At 40.5% G+C, this 20,445-nt stretch overlaps 1 protein-coding gene across 5 annotated transcripts in view; it reads right to left on the bottom strand.

Moving 5' to 3' along the window:
* The window catches only part of AP1S2 (adaptor related protein complex 1 subunit sigma 2), a 92,509-nt gene that overhangs the window by 32,301 nt on the left and 39,763 nt on the right, over positions 1-20,445 (bottom strand). For 3 of the 5 annotated variants that reach the window (XM_088451574.1, XM_088451569.1, XM_088451571.1), the window contains exon 4: positions 20,278-20,415. In XM_088451574.1, the coding sequence (XP_088307700.1) occupies positions 20,278-20,415 (138 nt within the window). Of the gene's footprint in view, positions 1-3,845; positions 4,134-12,196; positions 12,294-20,277; positions 20,416-20,445 lie in introns of those variants that run through there. The other 2 variants (XM_088451572.1, XM_088451573.1) reach the window with 2 other exon arrangements.

Genomic DNA, 20,445 nt, shown 5'->3' with positions numbered 1-20,445 from the left:
ATGCATACACCACAAGGGGGAAAAAAAAGACGAGTAAAAAAAAAAATTAAATCAAATAAATTTTAGAAGTAAACATGATTTTATTTTTACACATGCCAACAAAAGCATGTGCTTTGTATGCATAGTTCAGATAAAAATGTTACTACGAAGTTCAACGAACAGCACAAAGAACTAGGGGAGCTCAGCCAAACACAAGGCCCTCTATAACCGGAAAAATAATCATTATTGTTTGGCTGTGTATTGTATCACAGCCAAGTTATTACAGCTGGAATTTGTAACCATACAAACAGCACTGTTGTTTCATCTGTGTCCATAAAATAGGTAAATAAACTCTTTATTTTGTTACTTTTAATCCTTCTTATCTAAAAGCCAAAATAAGTTTTATATCAAATGTGGTAGATTTAATTATACAAGTAGCACTAGAAAAAGGTAAAATAATAAAAATGTTGTATTTTTAAAAAGTTGCACCACCTCCATCAACACAATGGGGAGAGTTCCTGTCATTTACCAGCACAGCCTCAACTGTCCTGAAGAACTCTGCCATGTGTGTAGCTGTTTATTAGCACCTGCGCTTTTCCGATAGTGTGACGTTGCGCTGACTGTGCGTGCGGCGCTGGCATTAAGAAAGCAGGAACCAGAGGGCCCCATGATTGTGGATAGCTTGGGTCCTGAAATTTTGACCACTACAGTAGTGGGGGAAGGTTTTCCCTAACACAAATGTCGAGGGGCACTGTGCTAGAGCCTTTGCTATTGAAAATGGAATATCATTGGGAAATGGCGCTGCGGAGAAGGGGAACCTGCTTGCCGGCATAAGGTAGGAAGGATGGGACTGCTCTCAGAGAAGGGGGCACACTGCACACAGGTCCTTTTAGGTGTTGATACGCCCCTGGTGCTATGCAAGCGCTGATTTACTATTTTACTAGCAGGTGTGGTCATAAGGTCATGCAGGATATCTTTCTTTTTACTCTATTACAAATTAGGACTAGTACTTAATTGTAAATGTAGAGCCTAAAAGATGTGAAATAGTGGCAAATAGTGATCTCATCAACATTGGGCCTGTTTTTGCGTTATATGTCCGAATGTACCGCATCCTGCTGGCTTCAGCAAACTGTGATGTAGCAAACATAGGCTGCTTTATTTTATAGGGTTGTTTCTCTCCATTAGTGAAATGGGTAATTCTGGGTGGCAACCGGGCGTACACCTGGGAAAGGACCATCTCATAGGCAATTAGCCAGCTTTACGCCTTATTCTGAGTTGTTTCTATGCCAAGGGGATGCCAATTTCTTGCACCTAGCATGGGGTAGATGTAAGTGCCAATACTAGCGATGATGGCTTTGCTAGCTGCCAGAAAAATATGGGTGGTGCGATGCGTGCGCATTACAATATACGTACAGTCGCATTAGCATTCTATGAGCAATCCATTTACATTCATAATGTGGCTGAATTTCGACCTGCGGTCGAATGAGATCACACTTATTGCTCATTTTAATGTATAAAACATGAAATGTGTCATAGCAAGCCTCATTCACATGTACGATACAAGTGCTGAGGATATTTACTAAAACTTACATACAATAACTCCTAAAAGCAGATGTTGCACTACGAGCTGAGAGCAGGTATGGAGTGTTACACAATATGTAGAAAGGAGGGGGTGTTCTTTCTTCCTTTTTTTATTTTTTGTTTACAGACTTCTTTAATTTAGAGGATTACCAGACACTATAGGGTGCAGCAACATGTTCATTTATTAAATAAAGTCTGGCTGAGATGTATGGTAATACATACAAAAAAAAATCCCTACTAATTAAAGTACATTATTAATCAGTGCTGGCGATCAAACAATCAGGTGGAGACTGCTATGTGTACTGTACATTAAATTGGAATTACTGTCAGAATTTTGAAGGCTAACACATACTAGAAGTATTATGCATCACTGCTTCATGTATTGGCATATTTCAAGGACATTACATGTTTTGCTCTATTGACTGTGAAGCAAGTGAAACACTTTGTCTATCATCGACTATATAAAGAGAATACAGTCGATACTGTTACAAACCATTAACAAAATGTTTTATAGTTATTGCGGAAAATGAATGCACAAATAAATTTTTTTAAAAGTCTGGTACTTTGTAGAATGTATTTTATAGGAATAAATATTGTAAAGAGGCTTGCCCTATGTAACTTATTTCCTCACAAAAGAATTACTCTATTGTGGACACTCCTTCTTATAACTCAAGTGTACAAACCCACCAACTCTCCACTGTAGCAGAAGAGGAAGACCCCAGTGCTTGCAGATGCTGTACATAAGTCACTGGAAGTGGCCTGGCTACATTATCACCAAGTATTTGCAACACATATATATTTCATATACACTAAATGCCCTTAGTTGTAGTGCGAGTTAGAATGTGTCTGCACTCCAAAACATGGTGTCTGCCATCTTGTAAATGATAAATATATTTATCCGTGACACCACAGAGCACTGCATTGAGTGCCTTGATGTCCTCAGTAGCGCTGCTAGGCGTAAAATAGAGCCAGCGTTCTGCATTTTTTAAACACCGGGGGCCAAATGTAACAGCCTGTGGGTTGTAGAAAGTGACAATGTTCTGACAATTGAACGGTGAGATTTAAACCAACCTGGTTTTACCTTAAAAAAACAGATTCACCATATTACAGATTATGACTTATTCCCTTGACATTCTTATGAAAATTCTTGACCATAATTTGTCCTAAGGCATCAACTATATTCACAGTATTACCTAAAATAAACACTTTTATTTAATATATTTCTATTAATATTTTTGTGTCTTGTACTGTGTCGCGTACGTACTATGCTATATATTAACCGCATCCTATTTGCTAACCATCCCCACCCCACAGATTTACTATGATTCCCCCATTAGTATCCCTTAATTTGAGCGTACACTTTATTCTCTACACCTTTCCCAGCACTTCATTCTTGTGCCCACTGGCAGTCTGCATACAACCTACTCATCTACGATAACACTTCCATGATCCCCTGGCTCCAGCACTACACCATCCAGCCATCACTACACAGAACAAGGGACTCAGACTAGAGTCCATGAGTGCGCACATATATTCATAGTCACCTAATAACTACTGTTCGTTCCCATTAGGGATGGTCCACAAAGAGCAATCCAAGTAAACAGAGTGTCTTTTTGTGCTGGTGAATTGTGCATAGTTATAAAATATCTTTATGAACTAAAATAGATGCTGTAAATATAGCATTTTTGCAAAAAGAAAAAAAATACAGAAAAATTGAGGCATACTTGCCATGCAATTAACATTTTGGGAAAATTAAAAATAAGCACTAAAAATGTAATCGCAAGAACAGGAAGATAAACAGGATCATTACTTTACTTTAAGTACTAGTATATTTCAGAGTTTTATGTAGTAGTAAATAAGGAGTAATACAGTAATTCCATTCCTACCACTAAACATGCTTCCATGTAGAGTACATCTAAACCCACCATAAAGTCAGCTTTAGTGGTAGCTATAGACTATACTATAATAACTAGTACTATAGACTTCATAAGGACAGAACATTCTTCTAGTGCATACATGAGAATCTGCAATAAAATCACAAAGAGTATTCTCGTGGAGGTTTCAAAACCTTCTTTTAAGGTACTAGATAAATGCTAAATAGAATCTAATTGGTTGCTATGGGCAAAATCTCCACTTCTAAAAACCCCTGGGCTCCGGTTAGGGAAAGCATCACATTAGTAACATTTTACAGCAGTAAGTAGAGCAGCTTTAAGCTTCATACTGCATAATAATGGTAGAAAAAAAAGGTTAAATGTATTAATGTTTTCCATGAATTGCAACATGCGCTCTTTAAAAGTTTACGTTTAATGAACATTTGGTAACAATAGAATACATCAACAAGAACAAAAAAATGTAACACATTGAATCAAAGTATGAAATATACAGTTGGAGCAGACACAAAACACAAACGCTGTATATGTATGATAAATATTGCTCTCAGGCAGATGGATGTTTTCACCATTTCAAGGACATTTTCTGCCATGATGTATCCAACTCAAAGTCCTCTGATAGTCTGCATGCATGAAGAGTGCAGTCATTTAATACACTGGCACATTAAAGTACTCATGGCGAGGCTACAAAAGAAATGCAGGTTCAAATGCAACATAAACCAGTGGGAGATTGATACACAGCGAGAGACTGTGCATGAAGAAAATCAATGAGAAAGAATAAATGAATAGATGGCACTGGACAAGCCAGAAATGCACTAATAATTCTAACATGTAGGTTAAATTCATTATATTGATTGGTGGTTAAAAGGATTTGTTATCAATGTTATTATGAGTTTATGCACACACTCGCTTTCCCCAAAATGCTGTAACTGCACACATTATTATTTTTTATCCTAAGGTAGTAGTTTTATTATAAGGTCTTAAACATGCCCCAATTGCACAGATGAACAAGACAATGGGGTGGGGGTGGGGGTCACGGAGGACTTGTGTGTGTGAGGCACAGTGGAAAAAGGTTGACAACAAATTTTCTAATGTGTCCATTTCTTAATCAAGAGCGATGGGCTGACAATGTGATCAAAGTATCCCTAAAATAAAGCATACACACATACTTCAGAGGTCTTTTCTACTTCAGTCTACTTTACTGGCGTGTACGTTCGTTCATACAGCTTTTTACTAACTATAATAATGGCTTTATCTTTCTTGACTCCTTCAGCACTTTTCTGCCATCATCAGGCAGTGATGTATACTCATATTGCCCTTGGATACGACACCCCCATACTGTGCTTTCAGCAATGGATACAACTGTATTATGAGACCAGTTTAAGGATATCCACCAGGGTAACAAAATTAATAATAATGCTACATGAAGTACCCTACATACATAGCAGATAAGCAAAAGATGCCAGAAAGGTAATGAATTATATTTAGTAAGAGGAAGGAACATACATATCAACAAATTACATTTATCAGGGACAACCCTCCTTACTTCAGTCCTCAATTTACTCATCTTCTACACCATTAAATATAATTTTAAATAATTTGTCTTTGGAAATGGTACTGTATTTTTTATTGTCAACTCCTCATTACTTTACTTTGCATAATAAAGTAAAATAAATAATCTGTCTGTGGCAAATACACAGTTATTTTTACAGCAGAATCATTCTGAGGGCTATATACAGTGGCCATTTTATTGGGTGCACCTGCGTGTTAGTGCAAATATCTAATCAGCCAATCATATGTCTGCAATTTAATGCAGACATGGTCAATATGTTGTTTATTCCAAACATCAGAATGGGGAAGAAATGTGATCTAAGTGAATCTGACCGAGGAGTGATCATTGGTGCCAGATGGGGAGGTCTCAGTATCTTAGAAACTGCTGATCTCCTGGGACTTTCACACACAACAGTCTCTGGCGCAGGGTTCCCCACCCTCGTCCTCAAGAAACCATAACAATCCAAGTTTTAGGAATATCCATGCTTAAACAGGATCCACAAAGAGATATACATCAATTGATCCATCATATACGAAGACTATTCCAAGAAGGAGTGTTTTAAACCAAGAACCATTTTCCCTACCTTTCTTGTTGATTAAAGAAGAACCATTTGCTCTGTTGAACTAATGTTATCTTAAAAGGACTTCAGATAAATAGAGTGCCTAGCAGAAGGTTTGTCACCTTAACCCTCCCCCCTAGAGGTGTCTATCCCTAACCCCCCCCCAAAAACCTAACGCTAACCAAGCTAACTGCCCTAAACCTAACCCTCCCTCCCGGCTAAAAAGACGGGCGCCCGGACTTACCTCATTCGGGCACGCGTTGTCCTGGATTCCGGCGTTGGGATTATGATAAGCGTCTGTATTTCGACGCCTATCATAAATCCTTCGCCGGCATCCTGCAGTTGGGATTGTGACTGGCGGACGCAACATAACTATATCCCACTATATCATGTCATTCAAATTTTCTATTCATAATTGACAACTTAAAAATAAATGTTTTTACTTTTACACAATTAAATTTAAGTTGAGATGATAATAATACATACAATTTGTCTACAATATGGACCTCCCCACTTTCTTTTACTGCAGAGGAATTGGGTAGTAAAAAGGAACGTTCATATGAAGAATAATCCCTTATATCAGGGCTCGACAAATCCCGGGCACCAGGTCGCTATGGCGACTAAGATTTTAGACCTGGCGACCGGAATTTCCAAGCCACCCCACCACCGCCGCAGAGAAGTTCCATTTGTCGGGCGCCCGCTGATATTTTACCAGCGGTCACCCGACTCCCCGCAGCTGGAGCTCACTCCTGTGCTTTGGCGTCGGGCTTCCCCACGGGCACTATGGGTCATGACGTCTCTCCCATAGTAACGAGGAGCATGGGCAGCCGGAGCTCACTCCTGAGCTTTAGCGTCCGACTCCCCCCACGGGCACTATGGGAGAGAAGTCTTGACGTCTCTCCCAAAGTTGCGAAGAGCGGCAGACGGCAGCGGACGCAGGATCCTGGCCTAAGGTAAGTATTCTGTTTTTTGTGTGTGCGCGGCACACTTAAGAGGGGGCTTAGTACTGGGGCACTATTAGACTGGGCTTAGTACTGGGGGTACTATTGCAGGGGGCTTAGTACTGGGGGCACTAATACTGGGAGTACTATTAGAGGGGGCTTACTACTGGGGGCACTATTACAAGGGGCTTAACTACTGGGGGGTACTATTAAAGTGGGCTTACTAGTGGGGTTATTAGAGGGGGCTTACTACTGGGGGCATTATTATGGGGGGTTTACTACTGGGAGCACTATTACAAGGAGCTTACTGCTGGGGGCAATAATACAGGGGGCTGACTACTGGGAGCACTATTACAGGGGGTTTACTACTGGGGGCACTATTACAGGGGGCTTACTACTGGGGGCACTATTACAAGGGGCTTACTACTGGGGACACTATTACAGGGAGCTTACTACTGGGGGCACTATTACAGGGGGCTTACTACTGTGGGCACTATTACAAGGGGCTTACTACTGGGGGCACTATTACAGGGGGCTTACTACTAGGTTGAGGGGCACTGAAAGGGCATGTGTGGTGGTCTATACAAGCTTTCATAATTTTGGTAATGGACGATGGTCTGGCTCCTAAACTTTTAAGATGGCTCCTAGATTTTACAAAAAATTGTCGAGCCCTGCCTTATATGAACTAGTGTGGGTAACAGCTATTCTGAGTGATAAACTCTAAGCACTTTATATGATTTGATTGACAACATGGGTAATATTTTGTTGTTATTGCTATAGGTTTTTGTTTTATAGAAATATATAAATTAAGTTATGTGTAAGATTCAACTTCCAATAATGTTTTATTTTATCTTCACTTTTTTATGAAAAAATTGTACCTACATTCTTATCTTAATGTTTTATACATACTTGTCACATTTTCATCTTACTGACTGATTAAATATTTACACCTGTTGCTGTCACTATTCCTCGCTGGTAGCTGGAGGAAGGGGCAGAGCCTCTAAAATATTGCACACTATGGCTAATCTGGAATTAAAACTACTCTTATGGCTGAATTTGTTCTTCGTCTGACTTCTTGGTTCTTTTTGTGCATAATTAATTTTGGTTGAACATTAAAGAACATACCATCTAAGACAGGGGTGTCAAACTCATGGCCATCCAGCTGCTGTGGGACTACATATCCCCACATGCCCTGCCACAGTTTTAGCATTCCCTAATAGCAAAACTGTGGCAGTGCATGCTTGGATGTGTAGTTCCACTGCATCTGGAGGGCCGTAAGTTTGACACCACTGGTCTAGAGTATTCCCCTTTGACTTCCCACAAGTAGTCGTCTACAACAGATATCCACTACAGCAGCTTTCAATATCTGGCAGCGAACAATACGTATTATAATGTGTCACTTCTCCACTCCCAGACTCCAGAGAGTGCCACCAGCATGCAGGGCCAGATTAACAAAGGGGCAGATGGAGCTGCAGCTCCAGGCCTCCCATGTAAATAGGCCCACACCAGCATAAAGCGCCAGCCTGCCGGGGAGAGTGTTGACAAGAAAAAAAATTCCTGTTATCACCACTAGTATTGCATGCGTGGTGGAAGTGGTCCACTCCACTGTCCTATCTGCACCCGCCGATGCCATAACAACAGGCGTGGGATGGGGACGGACTTCCAGGGTGCAAGCAAAAAAAAAAACCTGCGGGGGAGGAGGGGGTGTGTGTGTAGGAAACAATAAAGGATATAAGACAATAATGGCAATTCAGGGGAGGAGAAGGTGGCACAATTATAGCTATACAGGGAAGGATGCGAGCACAATTATGGCTATACAGAGGAGGACAGAGGAATCACAACAATGGTTATGCAGAAAGGAGGAGGGGGTATGTGTGTGTCAGTTATGAGATCAGTGCATGATGGTGAATGAGGCGTATTTCAATGTGTGAGGTATGGTGCCAGGGCATGATGATGAATGAGAGGTATGTCAGTTGGTCAGTTATAGGGTCAGGGAGTGGTTGTGAGTGAGGGTTGTTTCATTTGAGAAGGGTGGTAAGGAAGTGAAAGTGAGGAGGTATTTCAGTTGGTGAGTGAGTGTTAATTGTTCGGAGGGGGTATGTGGTTGAGAAGTGAAAGTGGGGGAGATGTAGCTCAAAAGCGGTATAAGCGCACGTTATGTGATCTTTCAAGTCATTGGTGGTACAGATCGTATATATATATATATGTATGTGTATGCACCATTAATTTCAGCTCCAGGCCCATGTGGACCTTAATCTGGCACTGCCAGCATGACATTACCATAATCGTAACAGTTTCCCTAGAGCTGGTTCTACTGGAAACACATCTGACAATAGCCCATTTACCCATTCCATGATGATCATTAATTTTAAGTGTAGGCTAACAGACAAATACTATAGCCGCAGACTACTAATGAATATCGCTAATACACCCTCAATGACATTTCACCAAGGTTACCTTGTACTGGGCTTGTTTCATACATTGTATCTTACTGTTGTCATGTGCACCACTAATTACATCTGTTTTTCTCTCCCATACATTTAGAAAAAGATATATAAGCTGTAGGTACAGAATATTTCTCATGCAACATTCATTACCATTAGAAACCAGTACTCAGCTGTTACCTTCAGTAATGAAAACTGATGCATCTCTAAGATCTTTAAAGGGCAACTAGCATATTGGATAACAGTAACTGATATAAGATGTGTGCAGTGTTACAGTTAGTTTTATTTATTCATTTCAACACCAACACCCTTTATCAACTATACATTCTTTCCTTTAACACCACAATCTCACATTGGGTCTGATTTTGAGTCAGGAGTAAAGCAAAAAAACAAGTATCTATGCACCTGGTCTAACCATGTTGCAATGCAAGGGCTGCAAATACATTTATTTGTTTCTTTGTTTGCATGCAGGACAAATACGGACTGATTGTGCATGAAGCCCACATATTTGAATTTGGACACGCCCCTCTCAAATCTAAATCCCTGCACATTTTCAATCCGCCCACCTGCAGAGCAAAATTGGTTTTATCAAGGCGCACAGTTACATGATCTAAATTACTTTACTCCCAACTCAGAATCATGGTCTCTGCATTTCTCTTACCAAGGGCTCCATTTATTAACGAGTCTATGTAGGTATGTTATTTAGCATTACCGCTCGCCATGGCTTTTAGGTTTTCTTTACTTGAATTTATTAATAGTTTGCTCCCCGGCGATCGGTAATGCTAAATTACCTGTCAGCGCTGTTTTTCTCTCCAAACAGCGCTGATGAATGGAAGTTGTTGTTTTTTTTTTTATATTGGGCACATGTGCCGTAAAACCTGGCTCCCTTCTTGTTTGCCCTGCAGTGGCAGCAATCTCCCTTCCCAGCCCAGGGTGGGAGGAGTGAGGCAGGAAGGAACTTGGCCACCAGTTACTGTGGGAATGAGAGAGGAAGGGGACCGCCGGCTGCTGTGGGAGGCAGGGGGCTCTGGATGCTGCCGGAGGGTGGAAGGGGGGGGTCGCTGGCTGCTGCTAGAGGGAGTGCGCCGGCTGTTGTGCACTGGGGGTGGGCGGGACCGGCGGGTGCTATCCACGGAGGAGGGGGGCAGGGCAGCTAGGTTACTTAGATGTTTACCAGGGAATTATGGACAGGACAGACAACAGCGCTTGTGAGCACTGCTTAACAGAAGCCTGCAGATGGAGAGTTGAAATTAAGAAAACAAACGGTAAGTTAGCATTAACGATCGTTCATAGATAAGGGTAGCCTACTGGATTGCATGGTGAACACACCTGAAACTCGTTTGTAAATGGAGCCCTTAACATGGTAAGACGTTGTAGAGAAAAGAGGACCCAAGGACTTTAACACAAGACATAAGTAATAGCATCTACTAAATGTCAGGAGATGGACGGTCCCCTGTTCCTGTGGACAGCATTCTCAAGCAGGGAGGACAAGATAATAAAGAAGCTTATAGAGATTGTCTACCAGGACGTGACTGATTTATTGGCTTCTACACAACCTCCTGTAACTAATACAATTATAAAATATAGGATTTCTTCTGTCTGTGCTGTCCTGACATGTGACTCGCTCCTCTTGTTTCACCTGTGCCTCTTTCAATTACAATGAGCAGGGCCCTCCCTACCCTTTGTTATCATACAGTAGCTACAATTATTGTGAATACCTTGTATGTCCCTGTTTTATGTTATATCATGTTCTACCCTGCTGCCCGGCCCGGCAGAGCACTGTGGGACATAAAAAAAGCTACAACAATAATAATAAGCAGACAGAGGTTTTTCTTTTTTTCTATTTTAATTTGCCTCGGATACAACCAAAAGCCGCTATCTGGGCACAGTCATACCCACTGCAGGATGAAGAGCTATCATACATGAAGGCATATAGAAGAATATAAATTAAAATCAACCAAAGGCAGAAAACCCCTTTAAACTGCAGGGATGTATAAAAAGTAAGAAAAGGTAATTGACACCAACATTGTTCAGTTAAAGCTTCACAAGACTCCCTCATTAAACACAAATGTTATATGATTTAATGTTAGAACACATCTGCAGGACCATACCGCACGCATCCAGTAGAATACAAAGCCATTAGTCACAGATCCTGCTCACACATTGATTTTTCTGCAGAACGGAGAGAGAATGTATGCAAATAAGTCTCTACAGAAGGCAGAAGGGCTTGTGGGTAATGTCCTTTCTCTTTTTGTAGTGGCTTATTTACATACTATTCCCAAATAGTGCAGTCTGGAAATCTCTATAATTCGTCTAATTGTTCTAGGGAGGAGTGAATGTATAATTCATAGAGGAATTCTGCAACACTGTGTTACAGAATGGATAAATTGGCAGCTGGGACAAACAGATGTGAAAAGGTTAAAGCAGAAACTGAAAAGACGATTAAGAAAAGAATGAAATAAAATAGGAGGAGGGATAGTTTGCATATCACCTTGGATTAACTCGAAGTGTGAGCAGGCATCATGTGGAGTAATAAAATCCCACTCACCAAGTACTGGCATGCTAATGAGTACAGGTTGAGTCTCCCATATCTGAAATGCTCAGGACCAGGAGCATTTCGGATTTTGGATAATTTCAGTTTTCAGAATACCTTGTGGGGATGGGGGGTCCAGGAGATGTCACAGGAGGCCTGGCGTGTGCAGCGGAGGGGTCTGGCAGGTGTTACAGGAGGCCTAGCGTGTGCTGCGGGGAGTCCGGCAGGTGTCACAGGAGGCCGGGCGTGTGCTGCGGGGGTGTCCGGTGAGTGCCGCGAGGTGTAGGCGGGTGTCGGGTGGAGTCAGGCAGGTGTCATGTGCGGCGGGGGTGGGTCCTGCGGGTGTCACTGGGGGGCCAGCGGGTGTAGCAGTAGGGTCCGTCAGGTGCTGCGTGGGAGTCCGACGGGTGTCACAAAGTGCCTGGCATGCGCTGCAGTGGGGGAAGCGCGGCATATAGACCACGACCACGCCATTAGTGATTGGTCATTGATCTGTGACGTCATGACGCCAGGTCACGTCACGGCTGCCACAAAATACTTCGGTTTTTGGAATATTTCGGTTAATAGAATTACGGATATGGGAGACTCAACCTGTATTGCCCTTATGCACCCAATTGGTTATCTCTTTTTAAATGCAAAAGACAAGTATATCATGCAGTAGTCCCTGCACAGCAACCAGCTTTACACGTGCCACCAGAACACAAAAGGGCGTAGTTACCAGTTGCCTAGTTGGTATTTCAGGAAAGCTAAGCCCTCAGAGGTGGCCATGATCATAGCATGTCCTCTGAGTAACCTCCCCAGTCTTCATTCTGGCTCTACAAATATAAAACCACATGTTGAAAACAAGATTCTCAGCATAGATCATTTCTCTTTCTACATCAATCCCTCTGAAAAATACATGAATTCATAAAATAACATTTCCAAGTGAGAATGGTCATAATAGTAAAATCTTTCTGGGCAAGATGTACTGTTTGGCTCAATGTATTTGTGGATATAGATGCTGTCCATCAATTAGGTGTTTTGACCTAGGAAGCATAAACCCCAAAAGAAGGAGCCTGTTATGTGTGCTGCAGAACCTAACTTCTAGGAAGCAGTAGCTTATATATACTCATAAAATAATTGAACCCTAGAGGGCAGATTCAATTAGCAGAGAGGTTCTTGCCATGTACGACTGCCTGCATATATCTGTAATACTTACTTCTGCTCGCACTGCTATGGGACAAGGACTAATATGAGCAAAGTCTCCTTATTCTGATATCCTGCAGACTTTCACTGCCAGAGGGTCATCGCTTCATAGCTAAATGAATCTGTCTCTAACAGTAAATTAAAGCCTAACTGCAATACTGTTTAACACTCATAACACTGTAGGGTAAATGAAATACTCTTCCCTCCCTGTCTAGCACCTTCATCACCTTTGCTCACTGGGGTGACATTGTGGCCTCACTTTGTATTCCACTGAGCGCACACCTGGGAGGAGTCTTACAGCATGGGGTAATTCCTTTTGATAAATATTTGGTACCAATCAATAGTTCAGTGGGGAATATAAACACAAAGAGGTCCTACGAGGATCTGATACCAAACAAGCTGCATACTTACTATGCTATTATTGTACATAAAGCAAGAAAAGATACAAATGCTAGACATTTGCTTAATAGGTATGACCAAAAATATTATAAAATAATAAAACGTATTGCGCCTTTATGAAGACTGAATATAAGAAGGAGAATTTGCTAAAAGCGTCTGCCCTAAGAGAATATAAAATATATAATATAGTACATTGTTCCTTGATGAACAGTGACTATAAGCAGGATCATTTGTTCACGGTCCTGTATTTCTAGTTTAAACATTTGCACTTTTTAGTACATTTTGGAGAAAGAACAATACTAATATTGGTATGCTTCATATCTTTATACATAGGAGTGATGCGATATTATGCTTATGTTGCAGGAGACGTCTTGTGTAAAGAGACGCCTCCTGACGGCTTCTGTGATCTCCTGCTGCATCCAAGGACGCAGACACTGGCCCTGACATGCCTAGAAAATGGGGCTGACACCCCCATTTGCCGGCCCTTCCCTGTCCTCAAACTGTTAAGCAGTTGTTTGCATTGCTGTTTTTTTTGGAAAAGACACACTTTTTACATGTTTTGGGGCAGATGTACTAAGCTTTGGAAAGTGATAAATTGCAGAGTGATAAACTACCAACCAATCAGCTACTGTCAGTTTTCAAACAGAGCCTGTAACATGACAGTTAGGAGCTGAGCGGCTGGTCGTTTATCACTCTCTAATTTATCACTTTCCAGAGCTTAGTACATCTCCCCCTTTATATTTTCCCTTATTTAAGGGTTAAACAGTTATATGGAATAAAAAGGATAATGCACTAGGTGCCTGATGCAGAGATTTATGTAGATTGAGTGATTTCTAACCATTGCGCATGTGTGAAAGCCGTACTGCACACATGCAGCGATTGGTTTGCTATTGCGCTCGCACAGAGGATTCACTGGCAAACTTAGTGATTGTCAGCGTTTGGGAGAGGTAACAGAGGGTGGCTAGTTTTTTGAGGAAACTTGTAAAGAAAGACATCAGCCACAGGGGAAAAAGAATATGAAAGAAAGAAAAAAGAAGAAAGAAAATCTACCTTATTTGCATACAACGCTAATTATATTAATTACTTACCATTATGGTGTGAAAAATGCTACAAGCACGTTTTCGTGACCTATTCTTCAATGAACTTTTGGATGCTAAAATAAGTAGTGGTTTAAAAGGAATCAAGAGAATAATCTAGACTTATACAATTTTTTATGTTTTATCATGTTTTTGTTGATGTAGAGTTAAACACACTCAGCGCTATTTTTTTTAAATATATTTTAATGCATGTACGGTTACTTTAAGGTGTGATGAGCCAGTTATTTGGGATCAGCATCACAGTGTGTACATTTTTTAATTGTAGATCATTAAGAGTTAGTGTTTAGCAGATCATTAGATAGTTGTTTACATTATTTTGAACATGCTAATAAAAATCATCTATTGAAAAAAGAAGATTCATTAACATGTCCATTACACATTTCCTGTTGAACTCTGTTGTGACTTTACTATAAATAGACTCATTTACCTTGTTCTCTTTGGAAACAAACGTATGACATTTGCTTGTAGTAACTGCAAATGACAGTAACCAACTGACATTACACAGTGTGCAACAACCTATATTTCTTCCAAAAGTATAGTACGTGTCCTCAGTGGAGACTGAGCATTGGCTTATACTTCCAAAGGGACACCTTTTACACCGGCACATGTCATATGGGAAAGACAGTCTCCAATGTACCCTAACTCATGATTAATGTCAGGCATAAGAGAGGCTTAACCAAGTGCTATTTCAGTATTAAAAAAAGGTTGACATTAACAAGCAGATGGTTCTAAAGTGTTATGAAGGAGGATTTGTAAGTGCTGTATTGAGAGTTTTTGTGTTTCCACTATGTGCATTTGCAGTTTGAACTGAAATGCTGCCATACTAGGCACAGAGAGATTTTCTGGGAAGAGTACCAAAAAAAGGAATATGGGTAGGAACATGGGGAGAGGTGGGAATTTGTACCTATGCATCTATGAGACGAATAAATAGGCGTATTTGTGTAAATGTCCTGTGCTCTTTATGTTCTTAAATGAGTCCCAAAACTCTAAACTCTATTCCCCTATTATTATTCATAGGCAATTGACTTCAAACAAACATCAATAGCCTTTCATTTGGGAAATCACAAACCATATTCAGTTCATTAAGTCTACAAAGAGGACAAGCTGAGATTTTCAGCAAATCAAAATTATGCACTTTTTTCCTCTAAACAAATATTAATCCCAATGTTATGTTCTATCACTCTTACAAATACAGTTGTAGTGTTCATTCTAGCAACCCGTGCAGTTCCTCTTTCCTGCCTGGGGTGTCACTCTCTGGTGCTTCTAGTACACTCAGCTGATGCAACAAACTTCTGAGATACAGACCAGAGTGTGCTAGAAGCACCAGAGCAGAGAATAACATCCCAGGCAGGAAAGAAGAACTGCAGAGGTTGTGACAGGTGCAGGGTGCTAAAATTAACACTACAGATGTGTCCACATACATGTATCCTCCATGCGCTACAAGTCGTGTTACACAAAACGCGTTAGCCCCATGTGAATCAGTAGCACCGAGAGTCTTTTCGTGGGTTTTTTTGCCTTAAATTGTGTCTTATTCGCACAGCGATGTGAATAGGACGCACAAGCAGCTTCTGCTGATGAAAATGATAAGCAGCATGCCTATATTCTATGTGCAATTGCATCTGCATGTGAAACGCGATGTTACAGTGTCACAGCCACTGACATAGTAACATAGCATTTTGCATGCAAATGCTGCCGCAATCGGACATAGAATATAGGCATGCTGTATATCATTTTCATCAACAGAAGCTGCTTTACCGTCCTATTTGCATCACTATGCGACGCAATTGAAGGGAAACAAGTCACATGAAAAGACGCTCGGTGCTACCGAGTCACGCCACTGCATGGCGCAACAAGACGGGCTGCTTAGCGCGCAAGGAGGCAAGATGTATGTGGAGACATCTGCAAATGAACGGAAAGGATCATGTCAGGATTCTGGACGCAGATGTACCCCAAACGTGTCTGTATTAGTTTAAGTGCAGGAACATGGTAAACAGCATCATAACAATAACGAACGGGTCATAGCAAACACTATTCGTGATGGTCACCATAAGGGCAATAATATTTACAGTAGCTATTATATATAGCGCAAGACAGCGACACACACACTGTATGGTAATAATCATTCTCACTGCCATGCATTCGTACCCTAGCTCAGCTTCATGTTCCTTCCATGCATTTAAGAGGGGCACAAGATACATTTGTATTTCCTTTTGGTTATCAGGATGTGAAATTTAGTAGTTTACATCTAAGATACAAGAGCGAGCGTTATGGCTGAACAACTGCCCGAGTGTCTGCTGTGCCTTTTTCATGGGCTAACTAGATACAGGTTGAGTCTCCCATATCCAAAATGCTTGGGACCAGGGGTATTTTGGATATCGGAATATTCCGTATTTTGGAATAATTGCATACCATATTGAAATGTTTTAGGAATAGGGCCCAAATCTAAACACAGAATGTATTTATGTGTTATATACACCTTATACACACAGCCTGCAGGTCATTTTATACAATATTTTCAATAATTTTCTGGCTCAAACAAAGTTTGTGTACATACATGAAATTTATTTATGTTTCATATACACCTTATACACACAGCCTATAGGTCATTCTATACTTTATTTTTAATAATTTTGTGCCTTAAACAAAGTTTGTGTACATTGAACCATCAAAAATCAAAGGTTTCACTATCTTAATCAAGCTAAAAATATTCCGTGTTTCGGAATATTTGGATATGGGAGACTCGACCTGTACAAAGCCATATAAAAAAAAAGTCCTTCCCTGAAAGGTTCTGCCTTCCCAGATTGTCTTAAAAGGTCAGGAATACCTAAGAATATAAAACCGTACAAAGGGCAAAAAGATGGTTAAATCCAGGTGTACTGTACTTCCCAGACTAAAAAAAGGGCATAAATTCGTCCAAAGTTGTTCTCGGTCTGAAAAAAAGGCTAAACATAGCTATAAGGACAACCAGCTAACAAACTCAAACATATAGTTCCAAAAACTTGTTGGGCATAGTCAGAGTGCTTAGCCCTGAGACTAAGGCCTATATGACACAAAAGGGACTAAAGTGCTAAAGGATGATATCTGGAATGAGAGTAACCTGGTCGCCAATAGTGGCTTTGACCTTGAGATAAATCACCAGCAACCTTGACATCCTGGCCTACAAAAAGAGGAAGCCCAAGTAGCATACACAAGTTAACAGGTTCCAGCTGAAGCATAAAACCGCAATCCTTCTAGATGGGCTATAACATGCTTCTTGGTTACCAGATCTTTGTTACTAGTGTCTTTGCGCTAAGAGAATAGGAGTAAAGTTTGCCACACATGGGGTGCTCATCCACTAATTTGGTACATTTACATCAAACTTGCCAAAACTAATGGAACAGCTAAGTGTAATAATCAACCAGTCACCAACATTGGTCAAACTTATTTATAATGTATATGCTGCCATCTCCATTACTGCTTTGTTAATCTCCATTGCCTCCTTGGTGACAGCAGCTACCACTGGACATGGGGAACATGTCCTGGCTCTTTTCCCAGCACTGACCATGATACTAGAGAAGAACACTGCACTATGCAGTTCCTCCAAACCGACACATAACCACAGTCTGAAAGCAAAAGCCTCCTCTAGAACTAGCAGAGGAAGGACGATTAGTTAAGATAAATGGTGAAGGATATTTATGGTTGCCAGCAGCTGACAGCTTTAGGATTTCTGCAGTGACTGGTTCATGTTATGTGTCAGTGCCTCCTGCTGTCTCATCAATCCTACACCACCTGTAGCTGGCTAGCTGCACAGACATGCCAGTCACCAACGACTGCTTTATTGTTAGAGGTGGATAATGCTGTTGCCTTATTTTAGCCCCACCAGCAATTAAAATTGTTATTCCGCTGCTTTAGCTATCAAATGTTCCCCACACATCTTAGACTATAAGCTCATTTGGGCAGGGCCATCTTTACTGTCATTGTATGTAAGTTATTTGTTTCATAATGTCCACAATATACAACGCTGTGTAATATGTCAGCTCTTTATAAATAAATGACAATAATAATATAATGATGTAAATCATTCTTGACAAACAATGAGCTCAAATAATGTCCACAAAATTAGACACGTCCTAACATTGGCCGACCATGCTGATGGGGGTCTAAGTGATCAAACTGGTCACACGTCTGGCTATTTGGCACACCAGTGAAAGCTTTAAACCTCACAAGGTATTAAAGCGGTTACAGTTATATACAGATACAGATGTAAGTTTTTGCAGAAAACAAAATACACTTGCAAATATTTTATACCCCTTACATCCTTTCCCCTATTCGCAATCTAGCTATTTATAATGTACTTTAACGCAAAACAGGAACAATGAGACATCGCACAAATGAAACCGAAAAAAAAGAGTCGATAATGCTGAATTATTTTTTAAGAATACAATAATAAATAATAAACATTAACCAAAACCCAGAATGATTTCTCATGTGCACAAAGAACCACCCCAATCCAAAAAACTCAAAACATTGTTGTACTAGAGTTGTTCAAAAGGGTTGGATACGGGATTCTGGAGCTCAAAATCTCAACTGGGTTACAATCCCAATACACAACCAGGTAAGTATACTAAACCTACCCCTCTCTCCCCGCAGCCTAACCTCAACCCTCCCCTAGTGCCTAACCCTAAGCCTACACCTGAACCCAATACTTACCGTTGAGATGTCAGCGGTCGGGATTCCGGCACCAGCATTCAGAGCACTGGCATCCCGACAGCCGAGATCATAACTACATGCCGTTTAAAATACACTAGCAGCTGTGACATCATAGTTTTGCTGGTCTCTGCCCTTCCCCTACTTCAGTCATTCACTGTAACTAACTTATCAAAAGGTCCCAATACAAACTTTAATAAATGAATGATAGCAAGGTAAAGCCTGAACCAAAGTTTGTCTGTCGCATAGCGACCATGCTTTGATCTCTAGTGTCACTTAATTGGATTTCATAGTCAACCTGACAAAAAAGGAATGATAAATTACTTGATGTAGTCCTCAGATCCATATACAAAAATGATGTTTGCAGGATTACATTTATTTTAGCTACTACTACTACTATTAATTGGGAGCATGGCTAAATGCAAGCCTAAAACCAGAGGTTAAGGTCCTCTTTAAAAGTTAACATATATGGAGACTTGGAAAAGAGTTTCGGCAAATATTCTTCCATATAACAGAATATTGTACATACTGTACATACACTACAAATATTTTTGTATGTGGGATATTCGTTCCTACTGTTGCCTGGAAAACTTGAGCCTTGCTTTTTGGGTACAGCTGTGGTACGGTACTAGCTGATATAACAGTTTGATATATCAGCTTATTAGAAAAGAGAAGTTTTATGAATCAAAGTGTATATATACTCCAAGTGCTAATGTGCTTGTTTAGTAAGTTAGTGGTATAGCTATATAGGTCTTAGAACAGTTAGTGGTGATTAACTATACCTGAAAAAGTCTCAAAGAAGAGAGTCTAGCTTCTAGAATTCAGCAATGAAACAGCAGAGAAGCACAACAGGTTAATATCAGTAAAATAAGAGACATAAAGGTTGACAAGGAGCAGCCTAGAAAGTTTCCAAATCAAAGTGAAACAAATATTATTCTGATCTTATAACATACATTGTGACAAAATATAGACATATCACAAATCATTTCATATGGACAGATCGATTTAGCAATTTAAAGAAAAACAGTACAAAGAGTACAACGTTGTACAAGAAGATGGAGTTGCATGCAACACATACATAGTACTGATGCAGAGATGTCAAACAAGGTCCACTAACTGTTGAACCACCAATTCCAGTAAGTGTACATATGTAAGGGCTTACATATTGTACTCTATATTAAAATCAGGTTGTTTCATTGATGTGTGTGATAAATGCGGCCTTCATTTACATACAAGTGCTGGCCATGACAAAAACAAGACAGATGTGTCCACCACTTGAATGTGTATAAAGGACACGGTCACTATAGAAAGGAATAATCACCCCAATGATAATGAGAAAGAGTGGACAGGTGACGTTAGACACCCCTACATCAGTGGTTAGTAACAGGAGACGGACAAATGTGCATGCGACAGAAAACTCCATGTTCCTTACCTCCTGTAGCAGGTCAGCCTGCTCAATGGCTTTCAGAACATTTTTCTTGGAAGTCTCTTGGACTTCTCCCCCCAACAGAAATTCATCCAGAATAAAATAGGCCTTCTCAAAATTAAAGATGATGTCCAGTTCGCACACCTGAAAATCAAAGTCATTGTATATCGCTAA

Source organism: Taudactylus pleione, unplaced genomic scaffold (assembly GCF_031769625.1).
Source record: "Taudactylus pleione unplaced genomic scaffold, aTauple2 ptg000026l, whole genome shotgun sequence".
In the NCBI taxonomy this organism is placed as follows: domain Eukaryota; kingdom Metazoa; phylum Chordata; class Amphibia; order Anura; family Myobatrachidae; genus Taudactylus; species Taudactylus pleione.
Note: the sequence above shows the minus strand (reverse complement) of the source record. Positions and strands in the feature narration are given on the sequence as shown.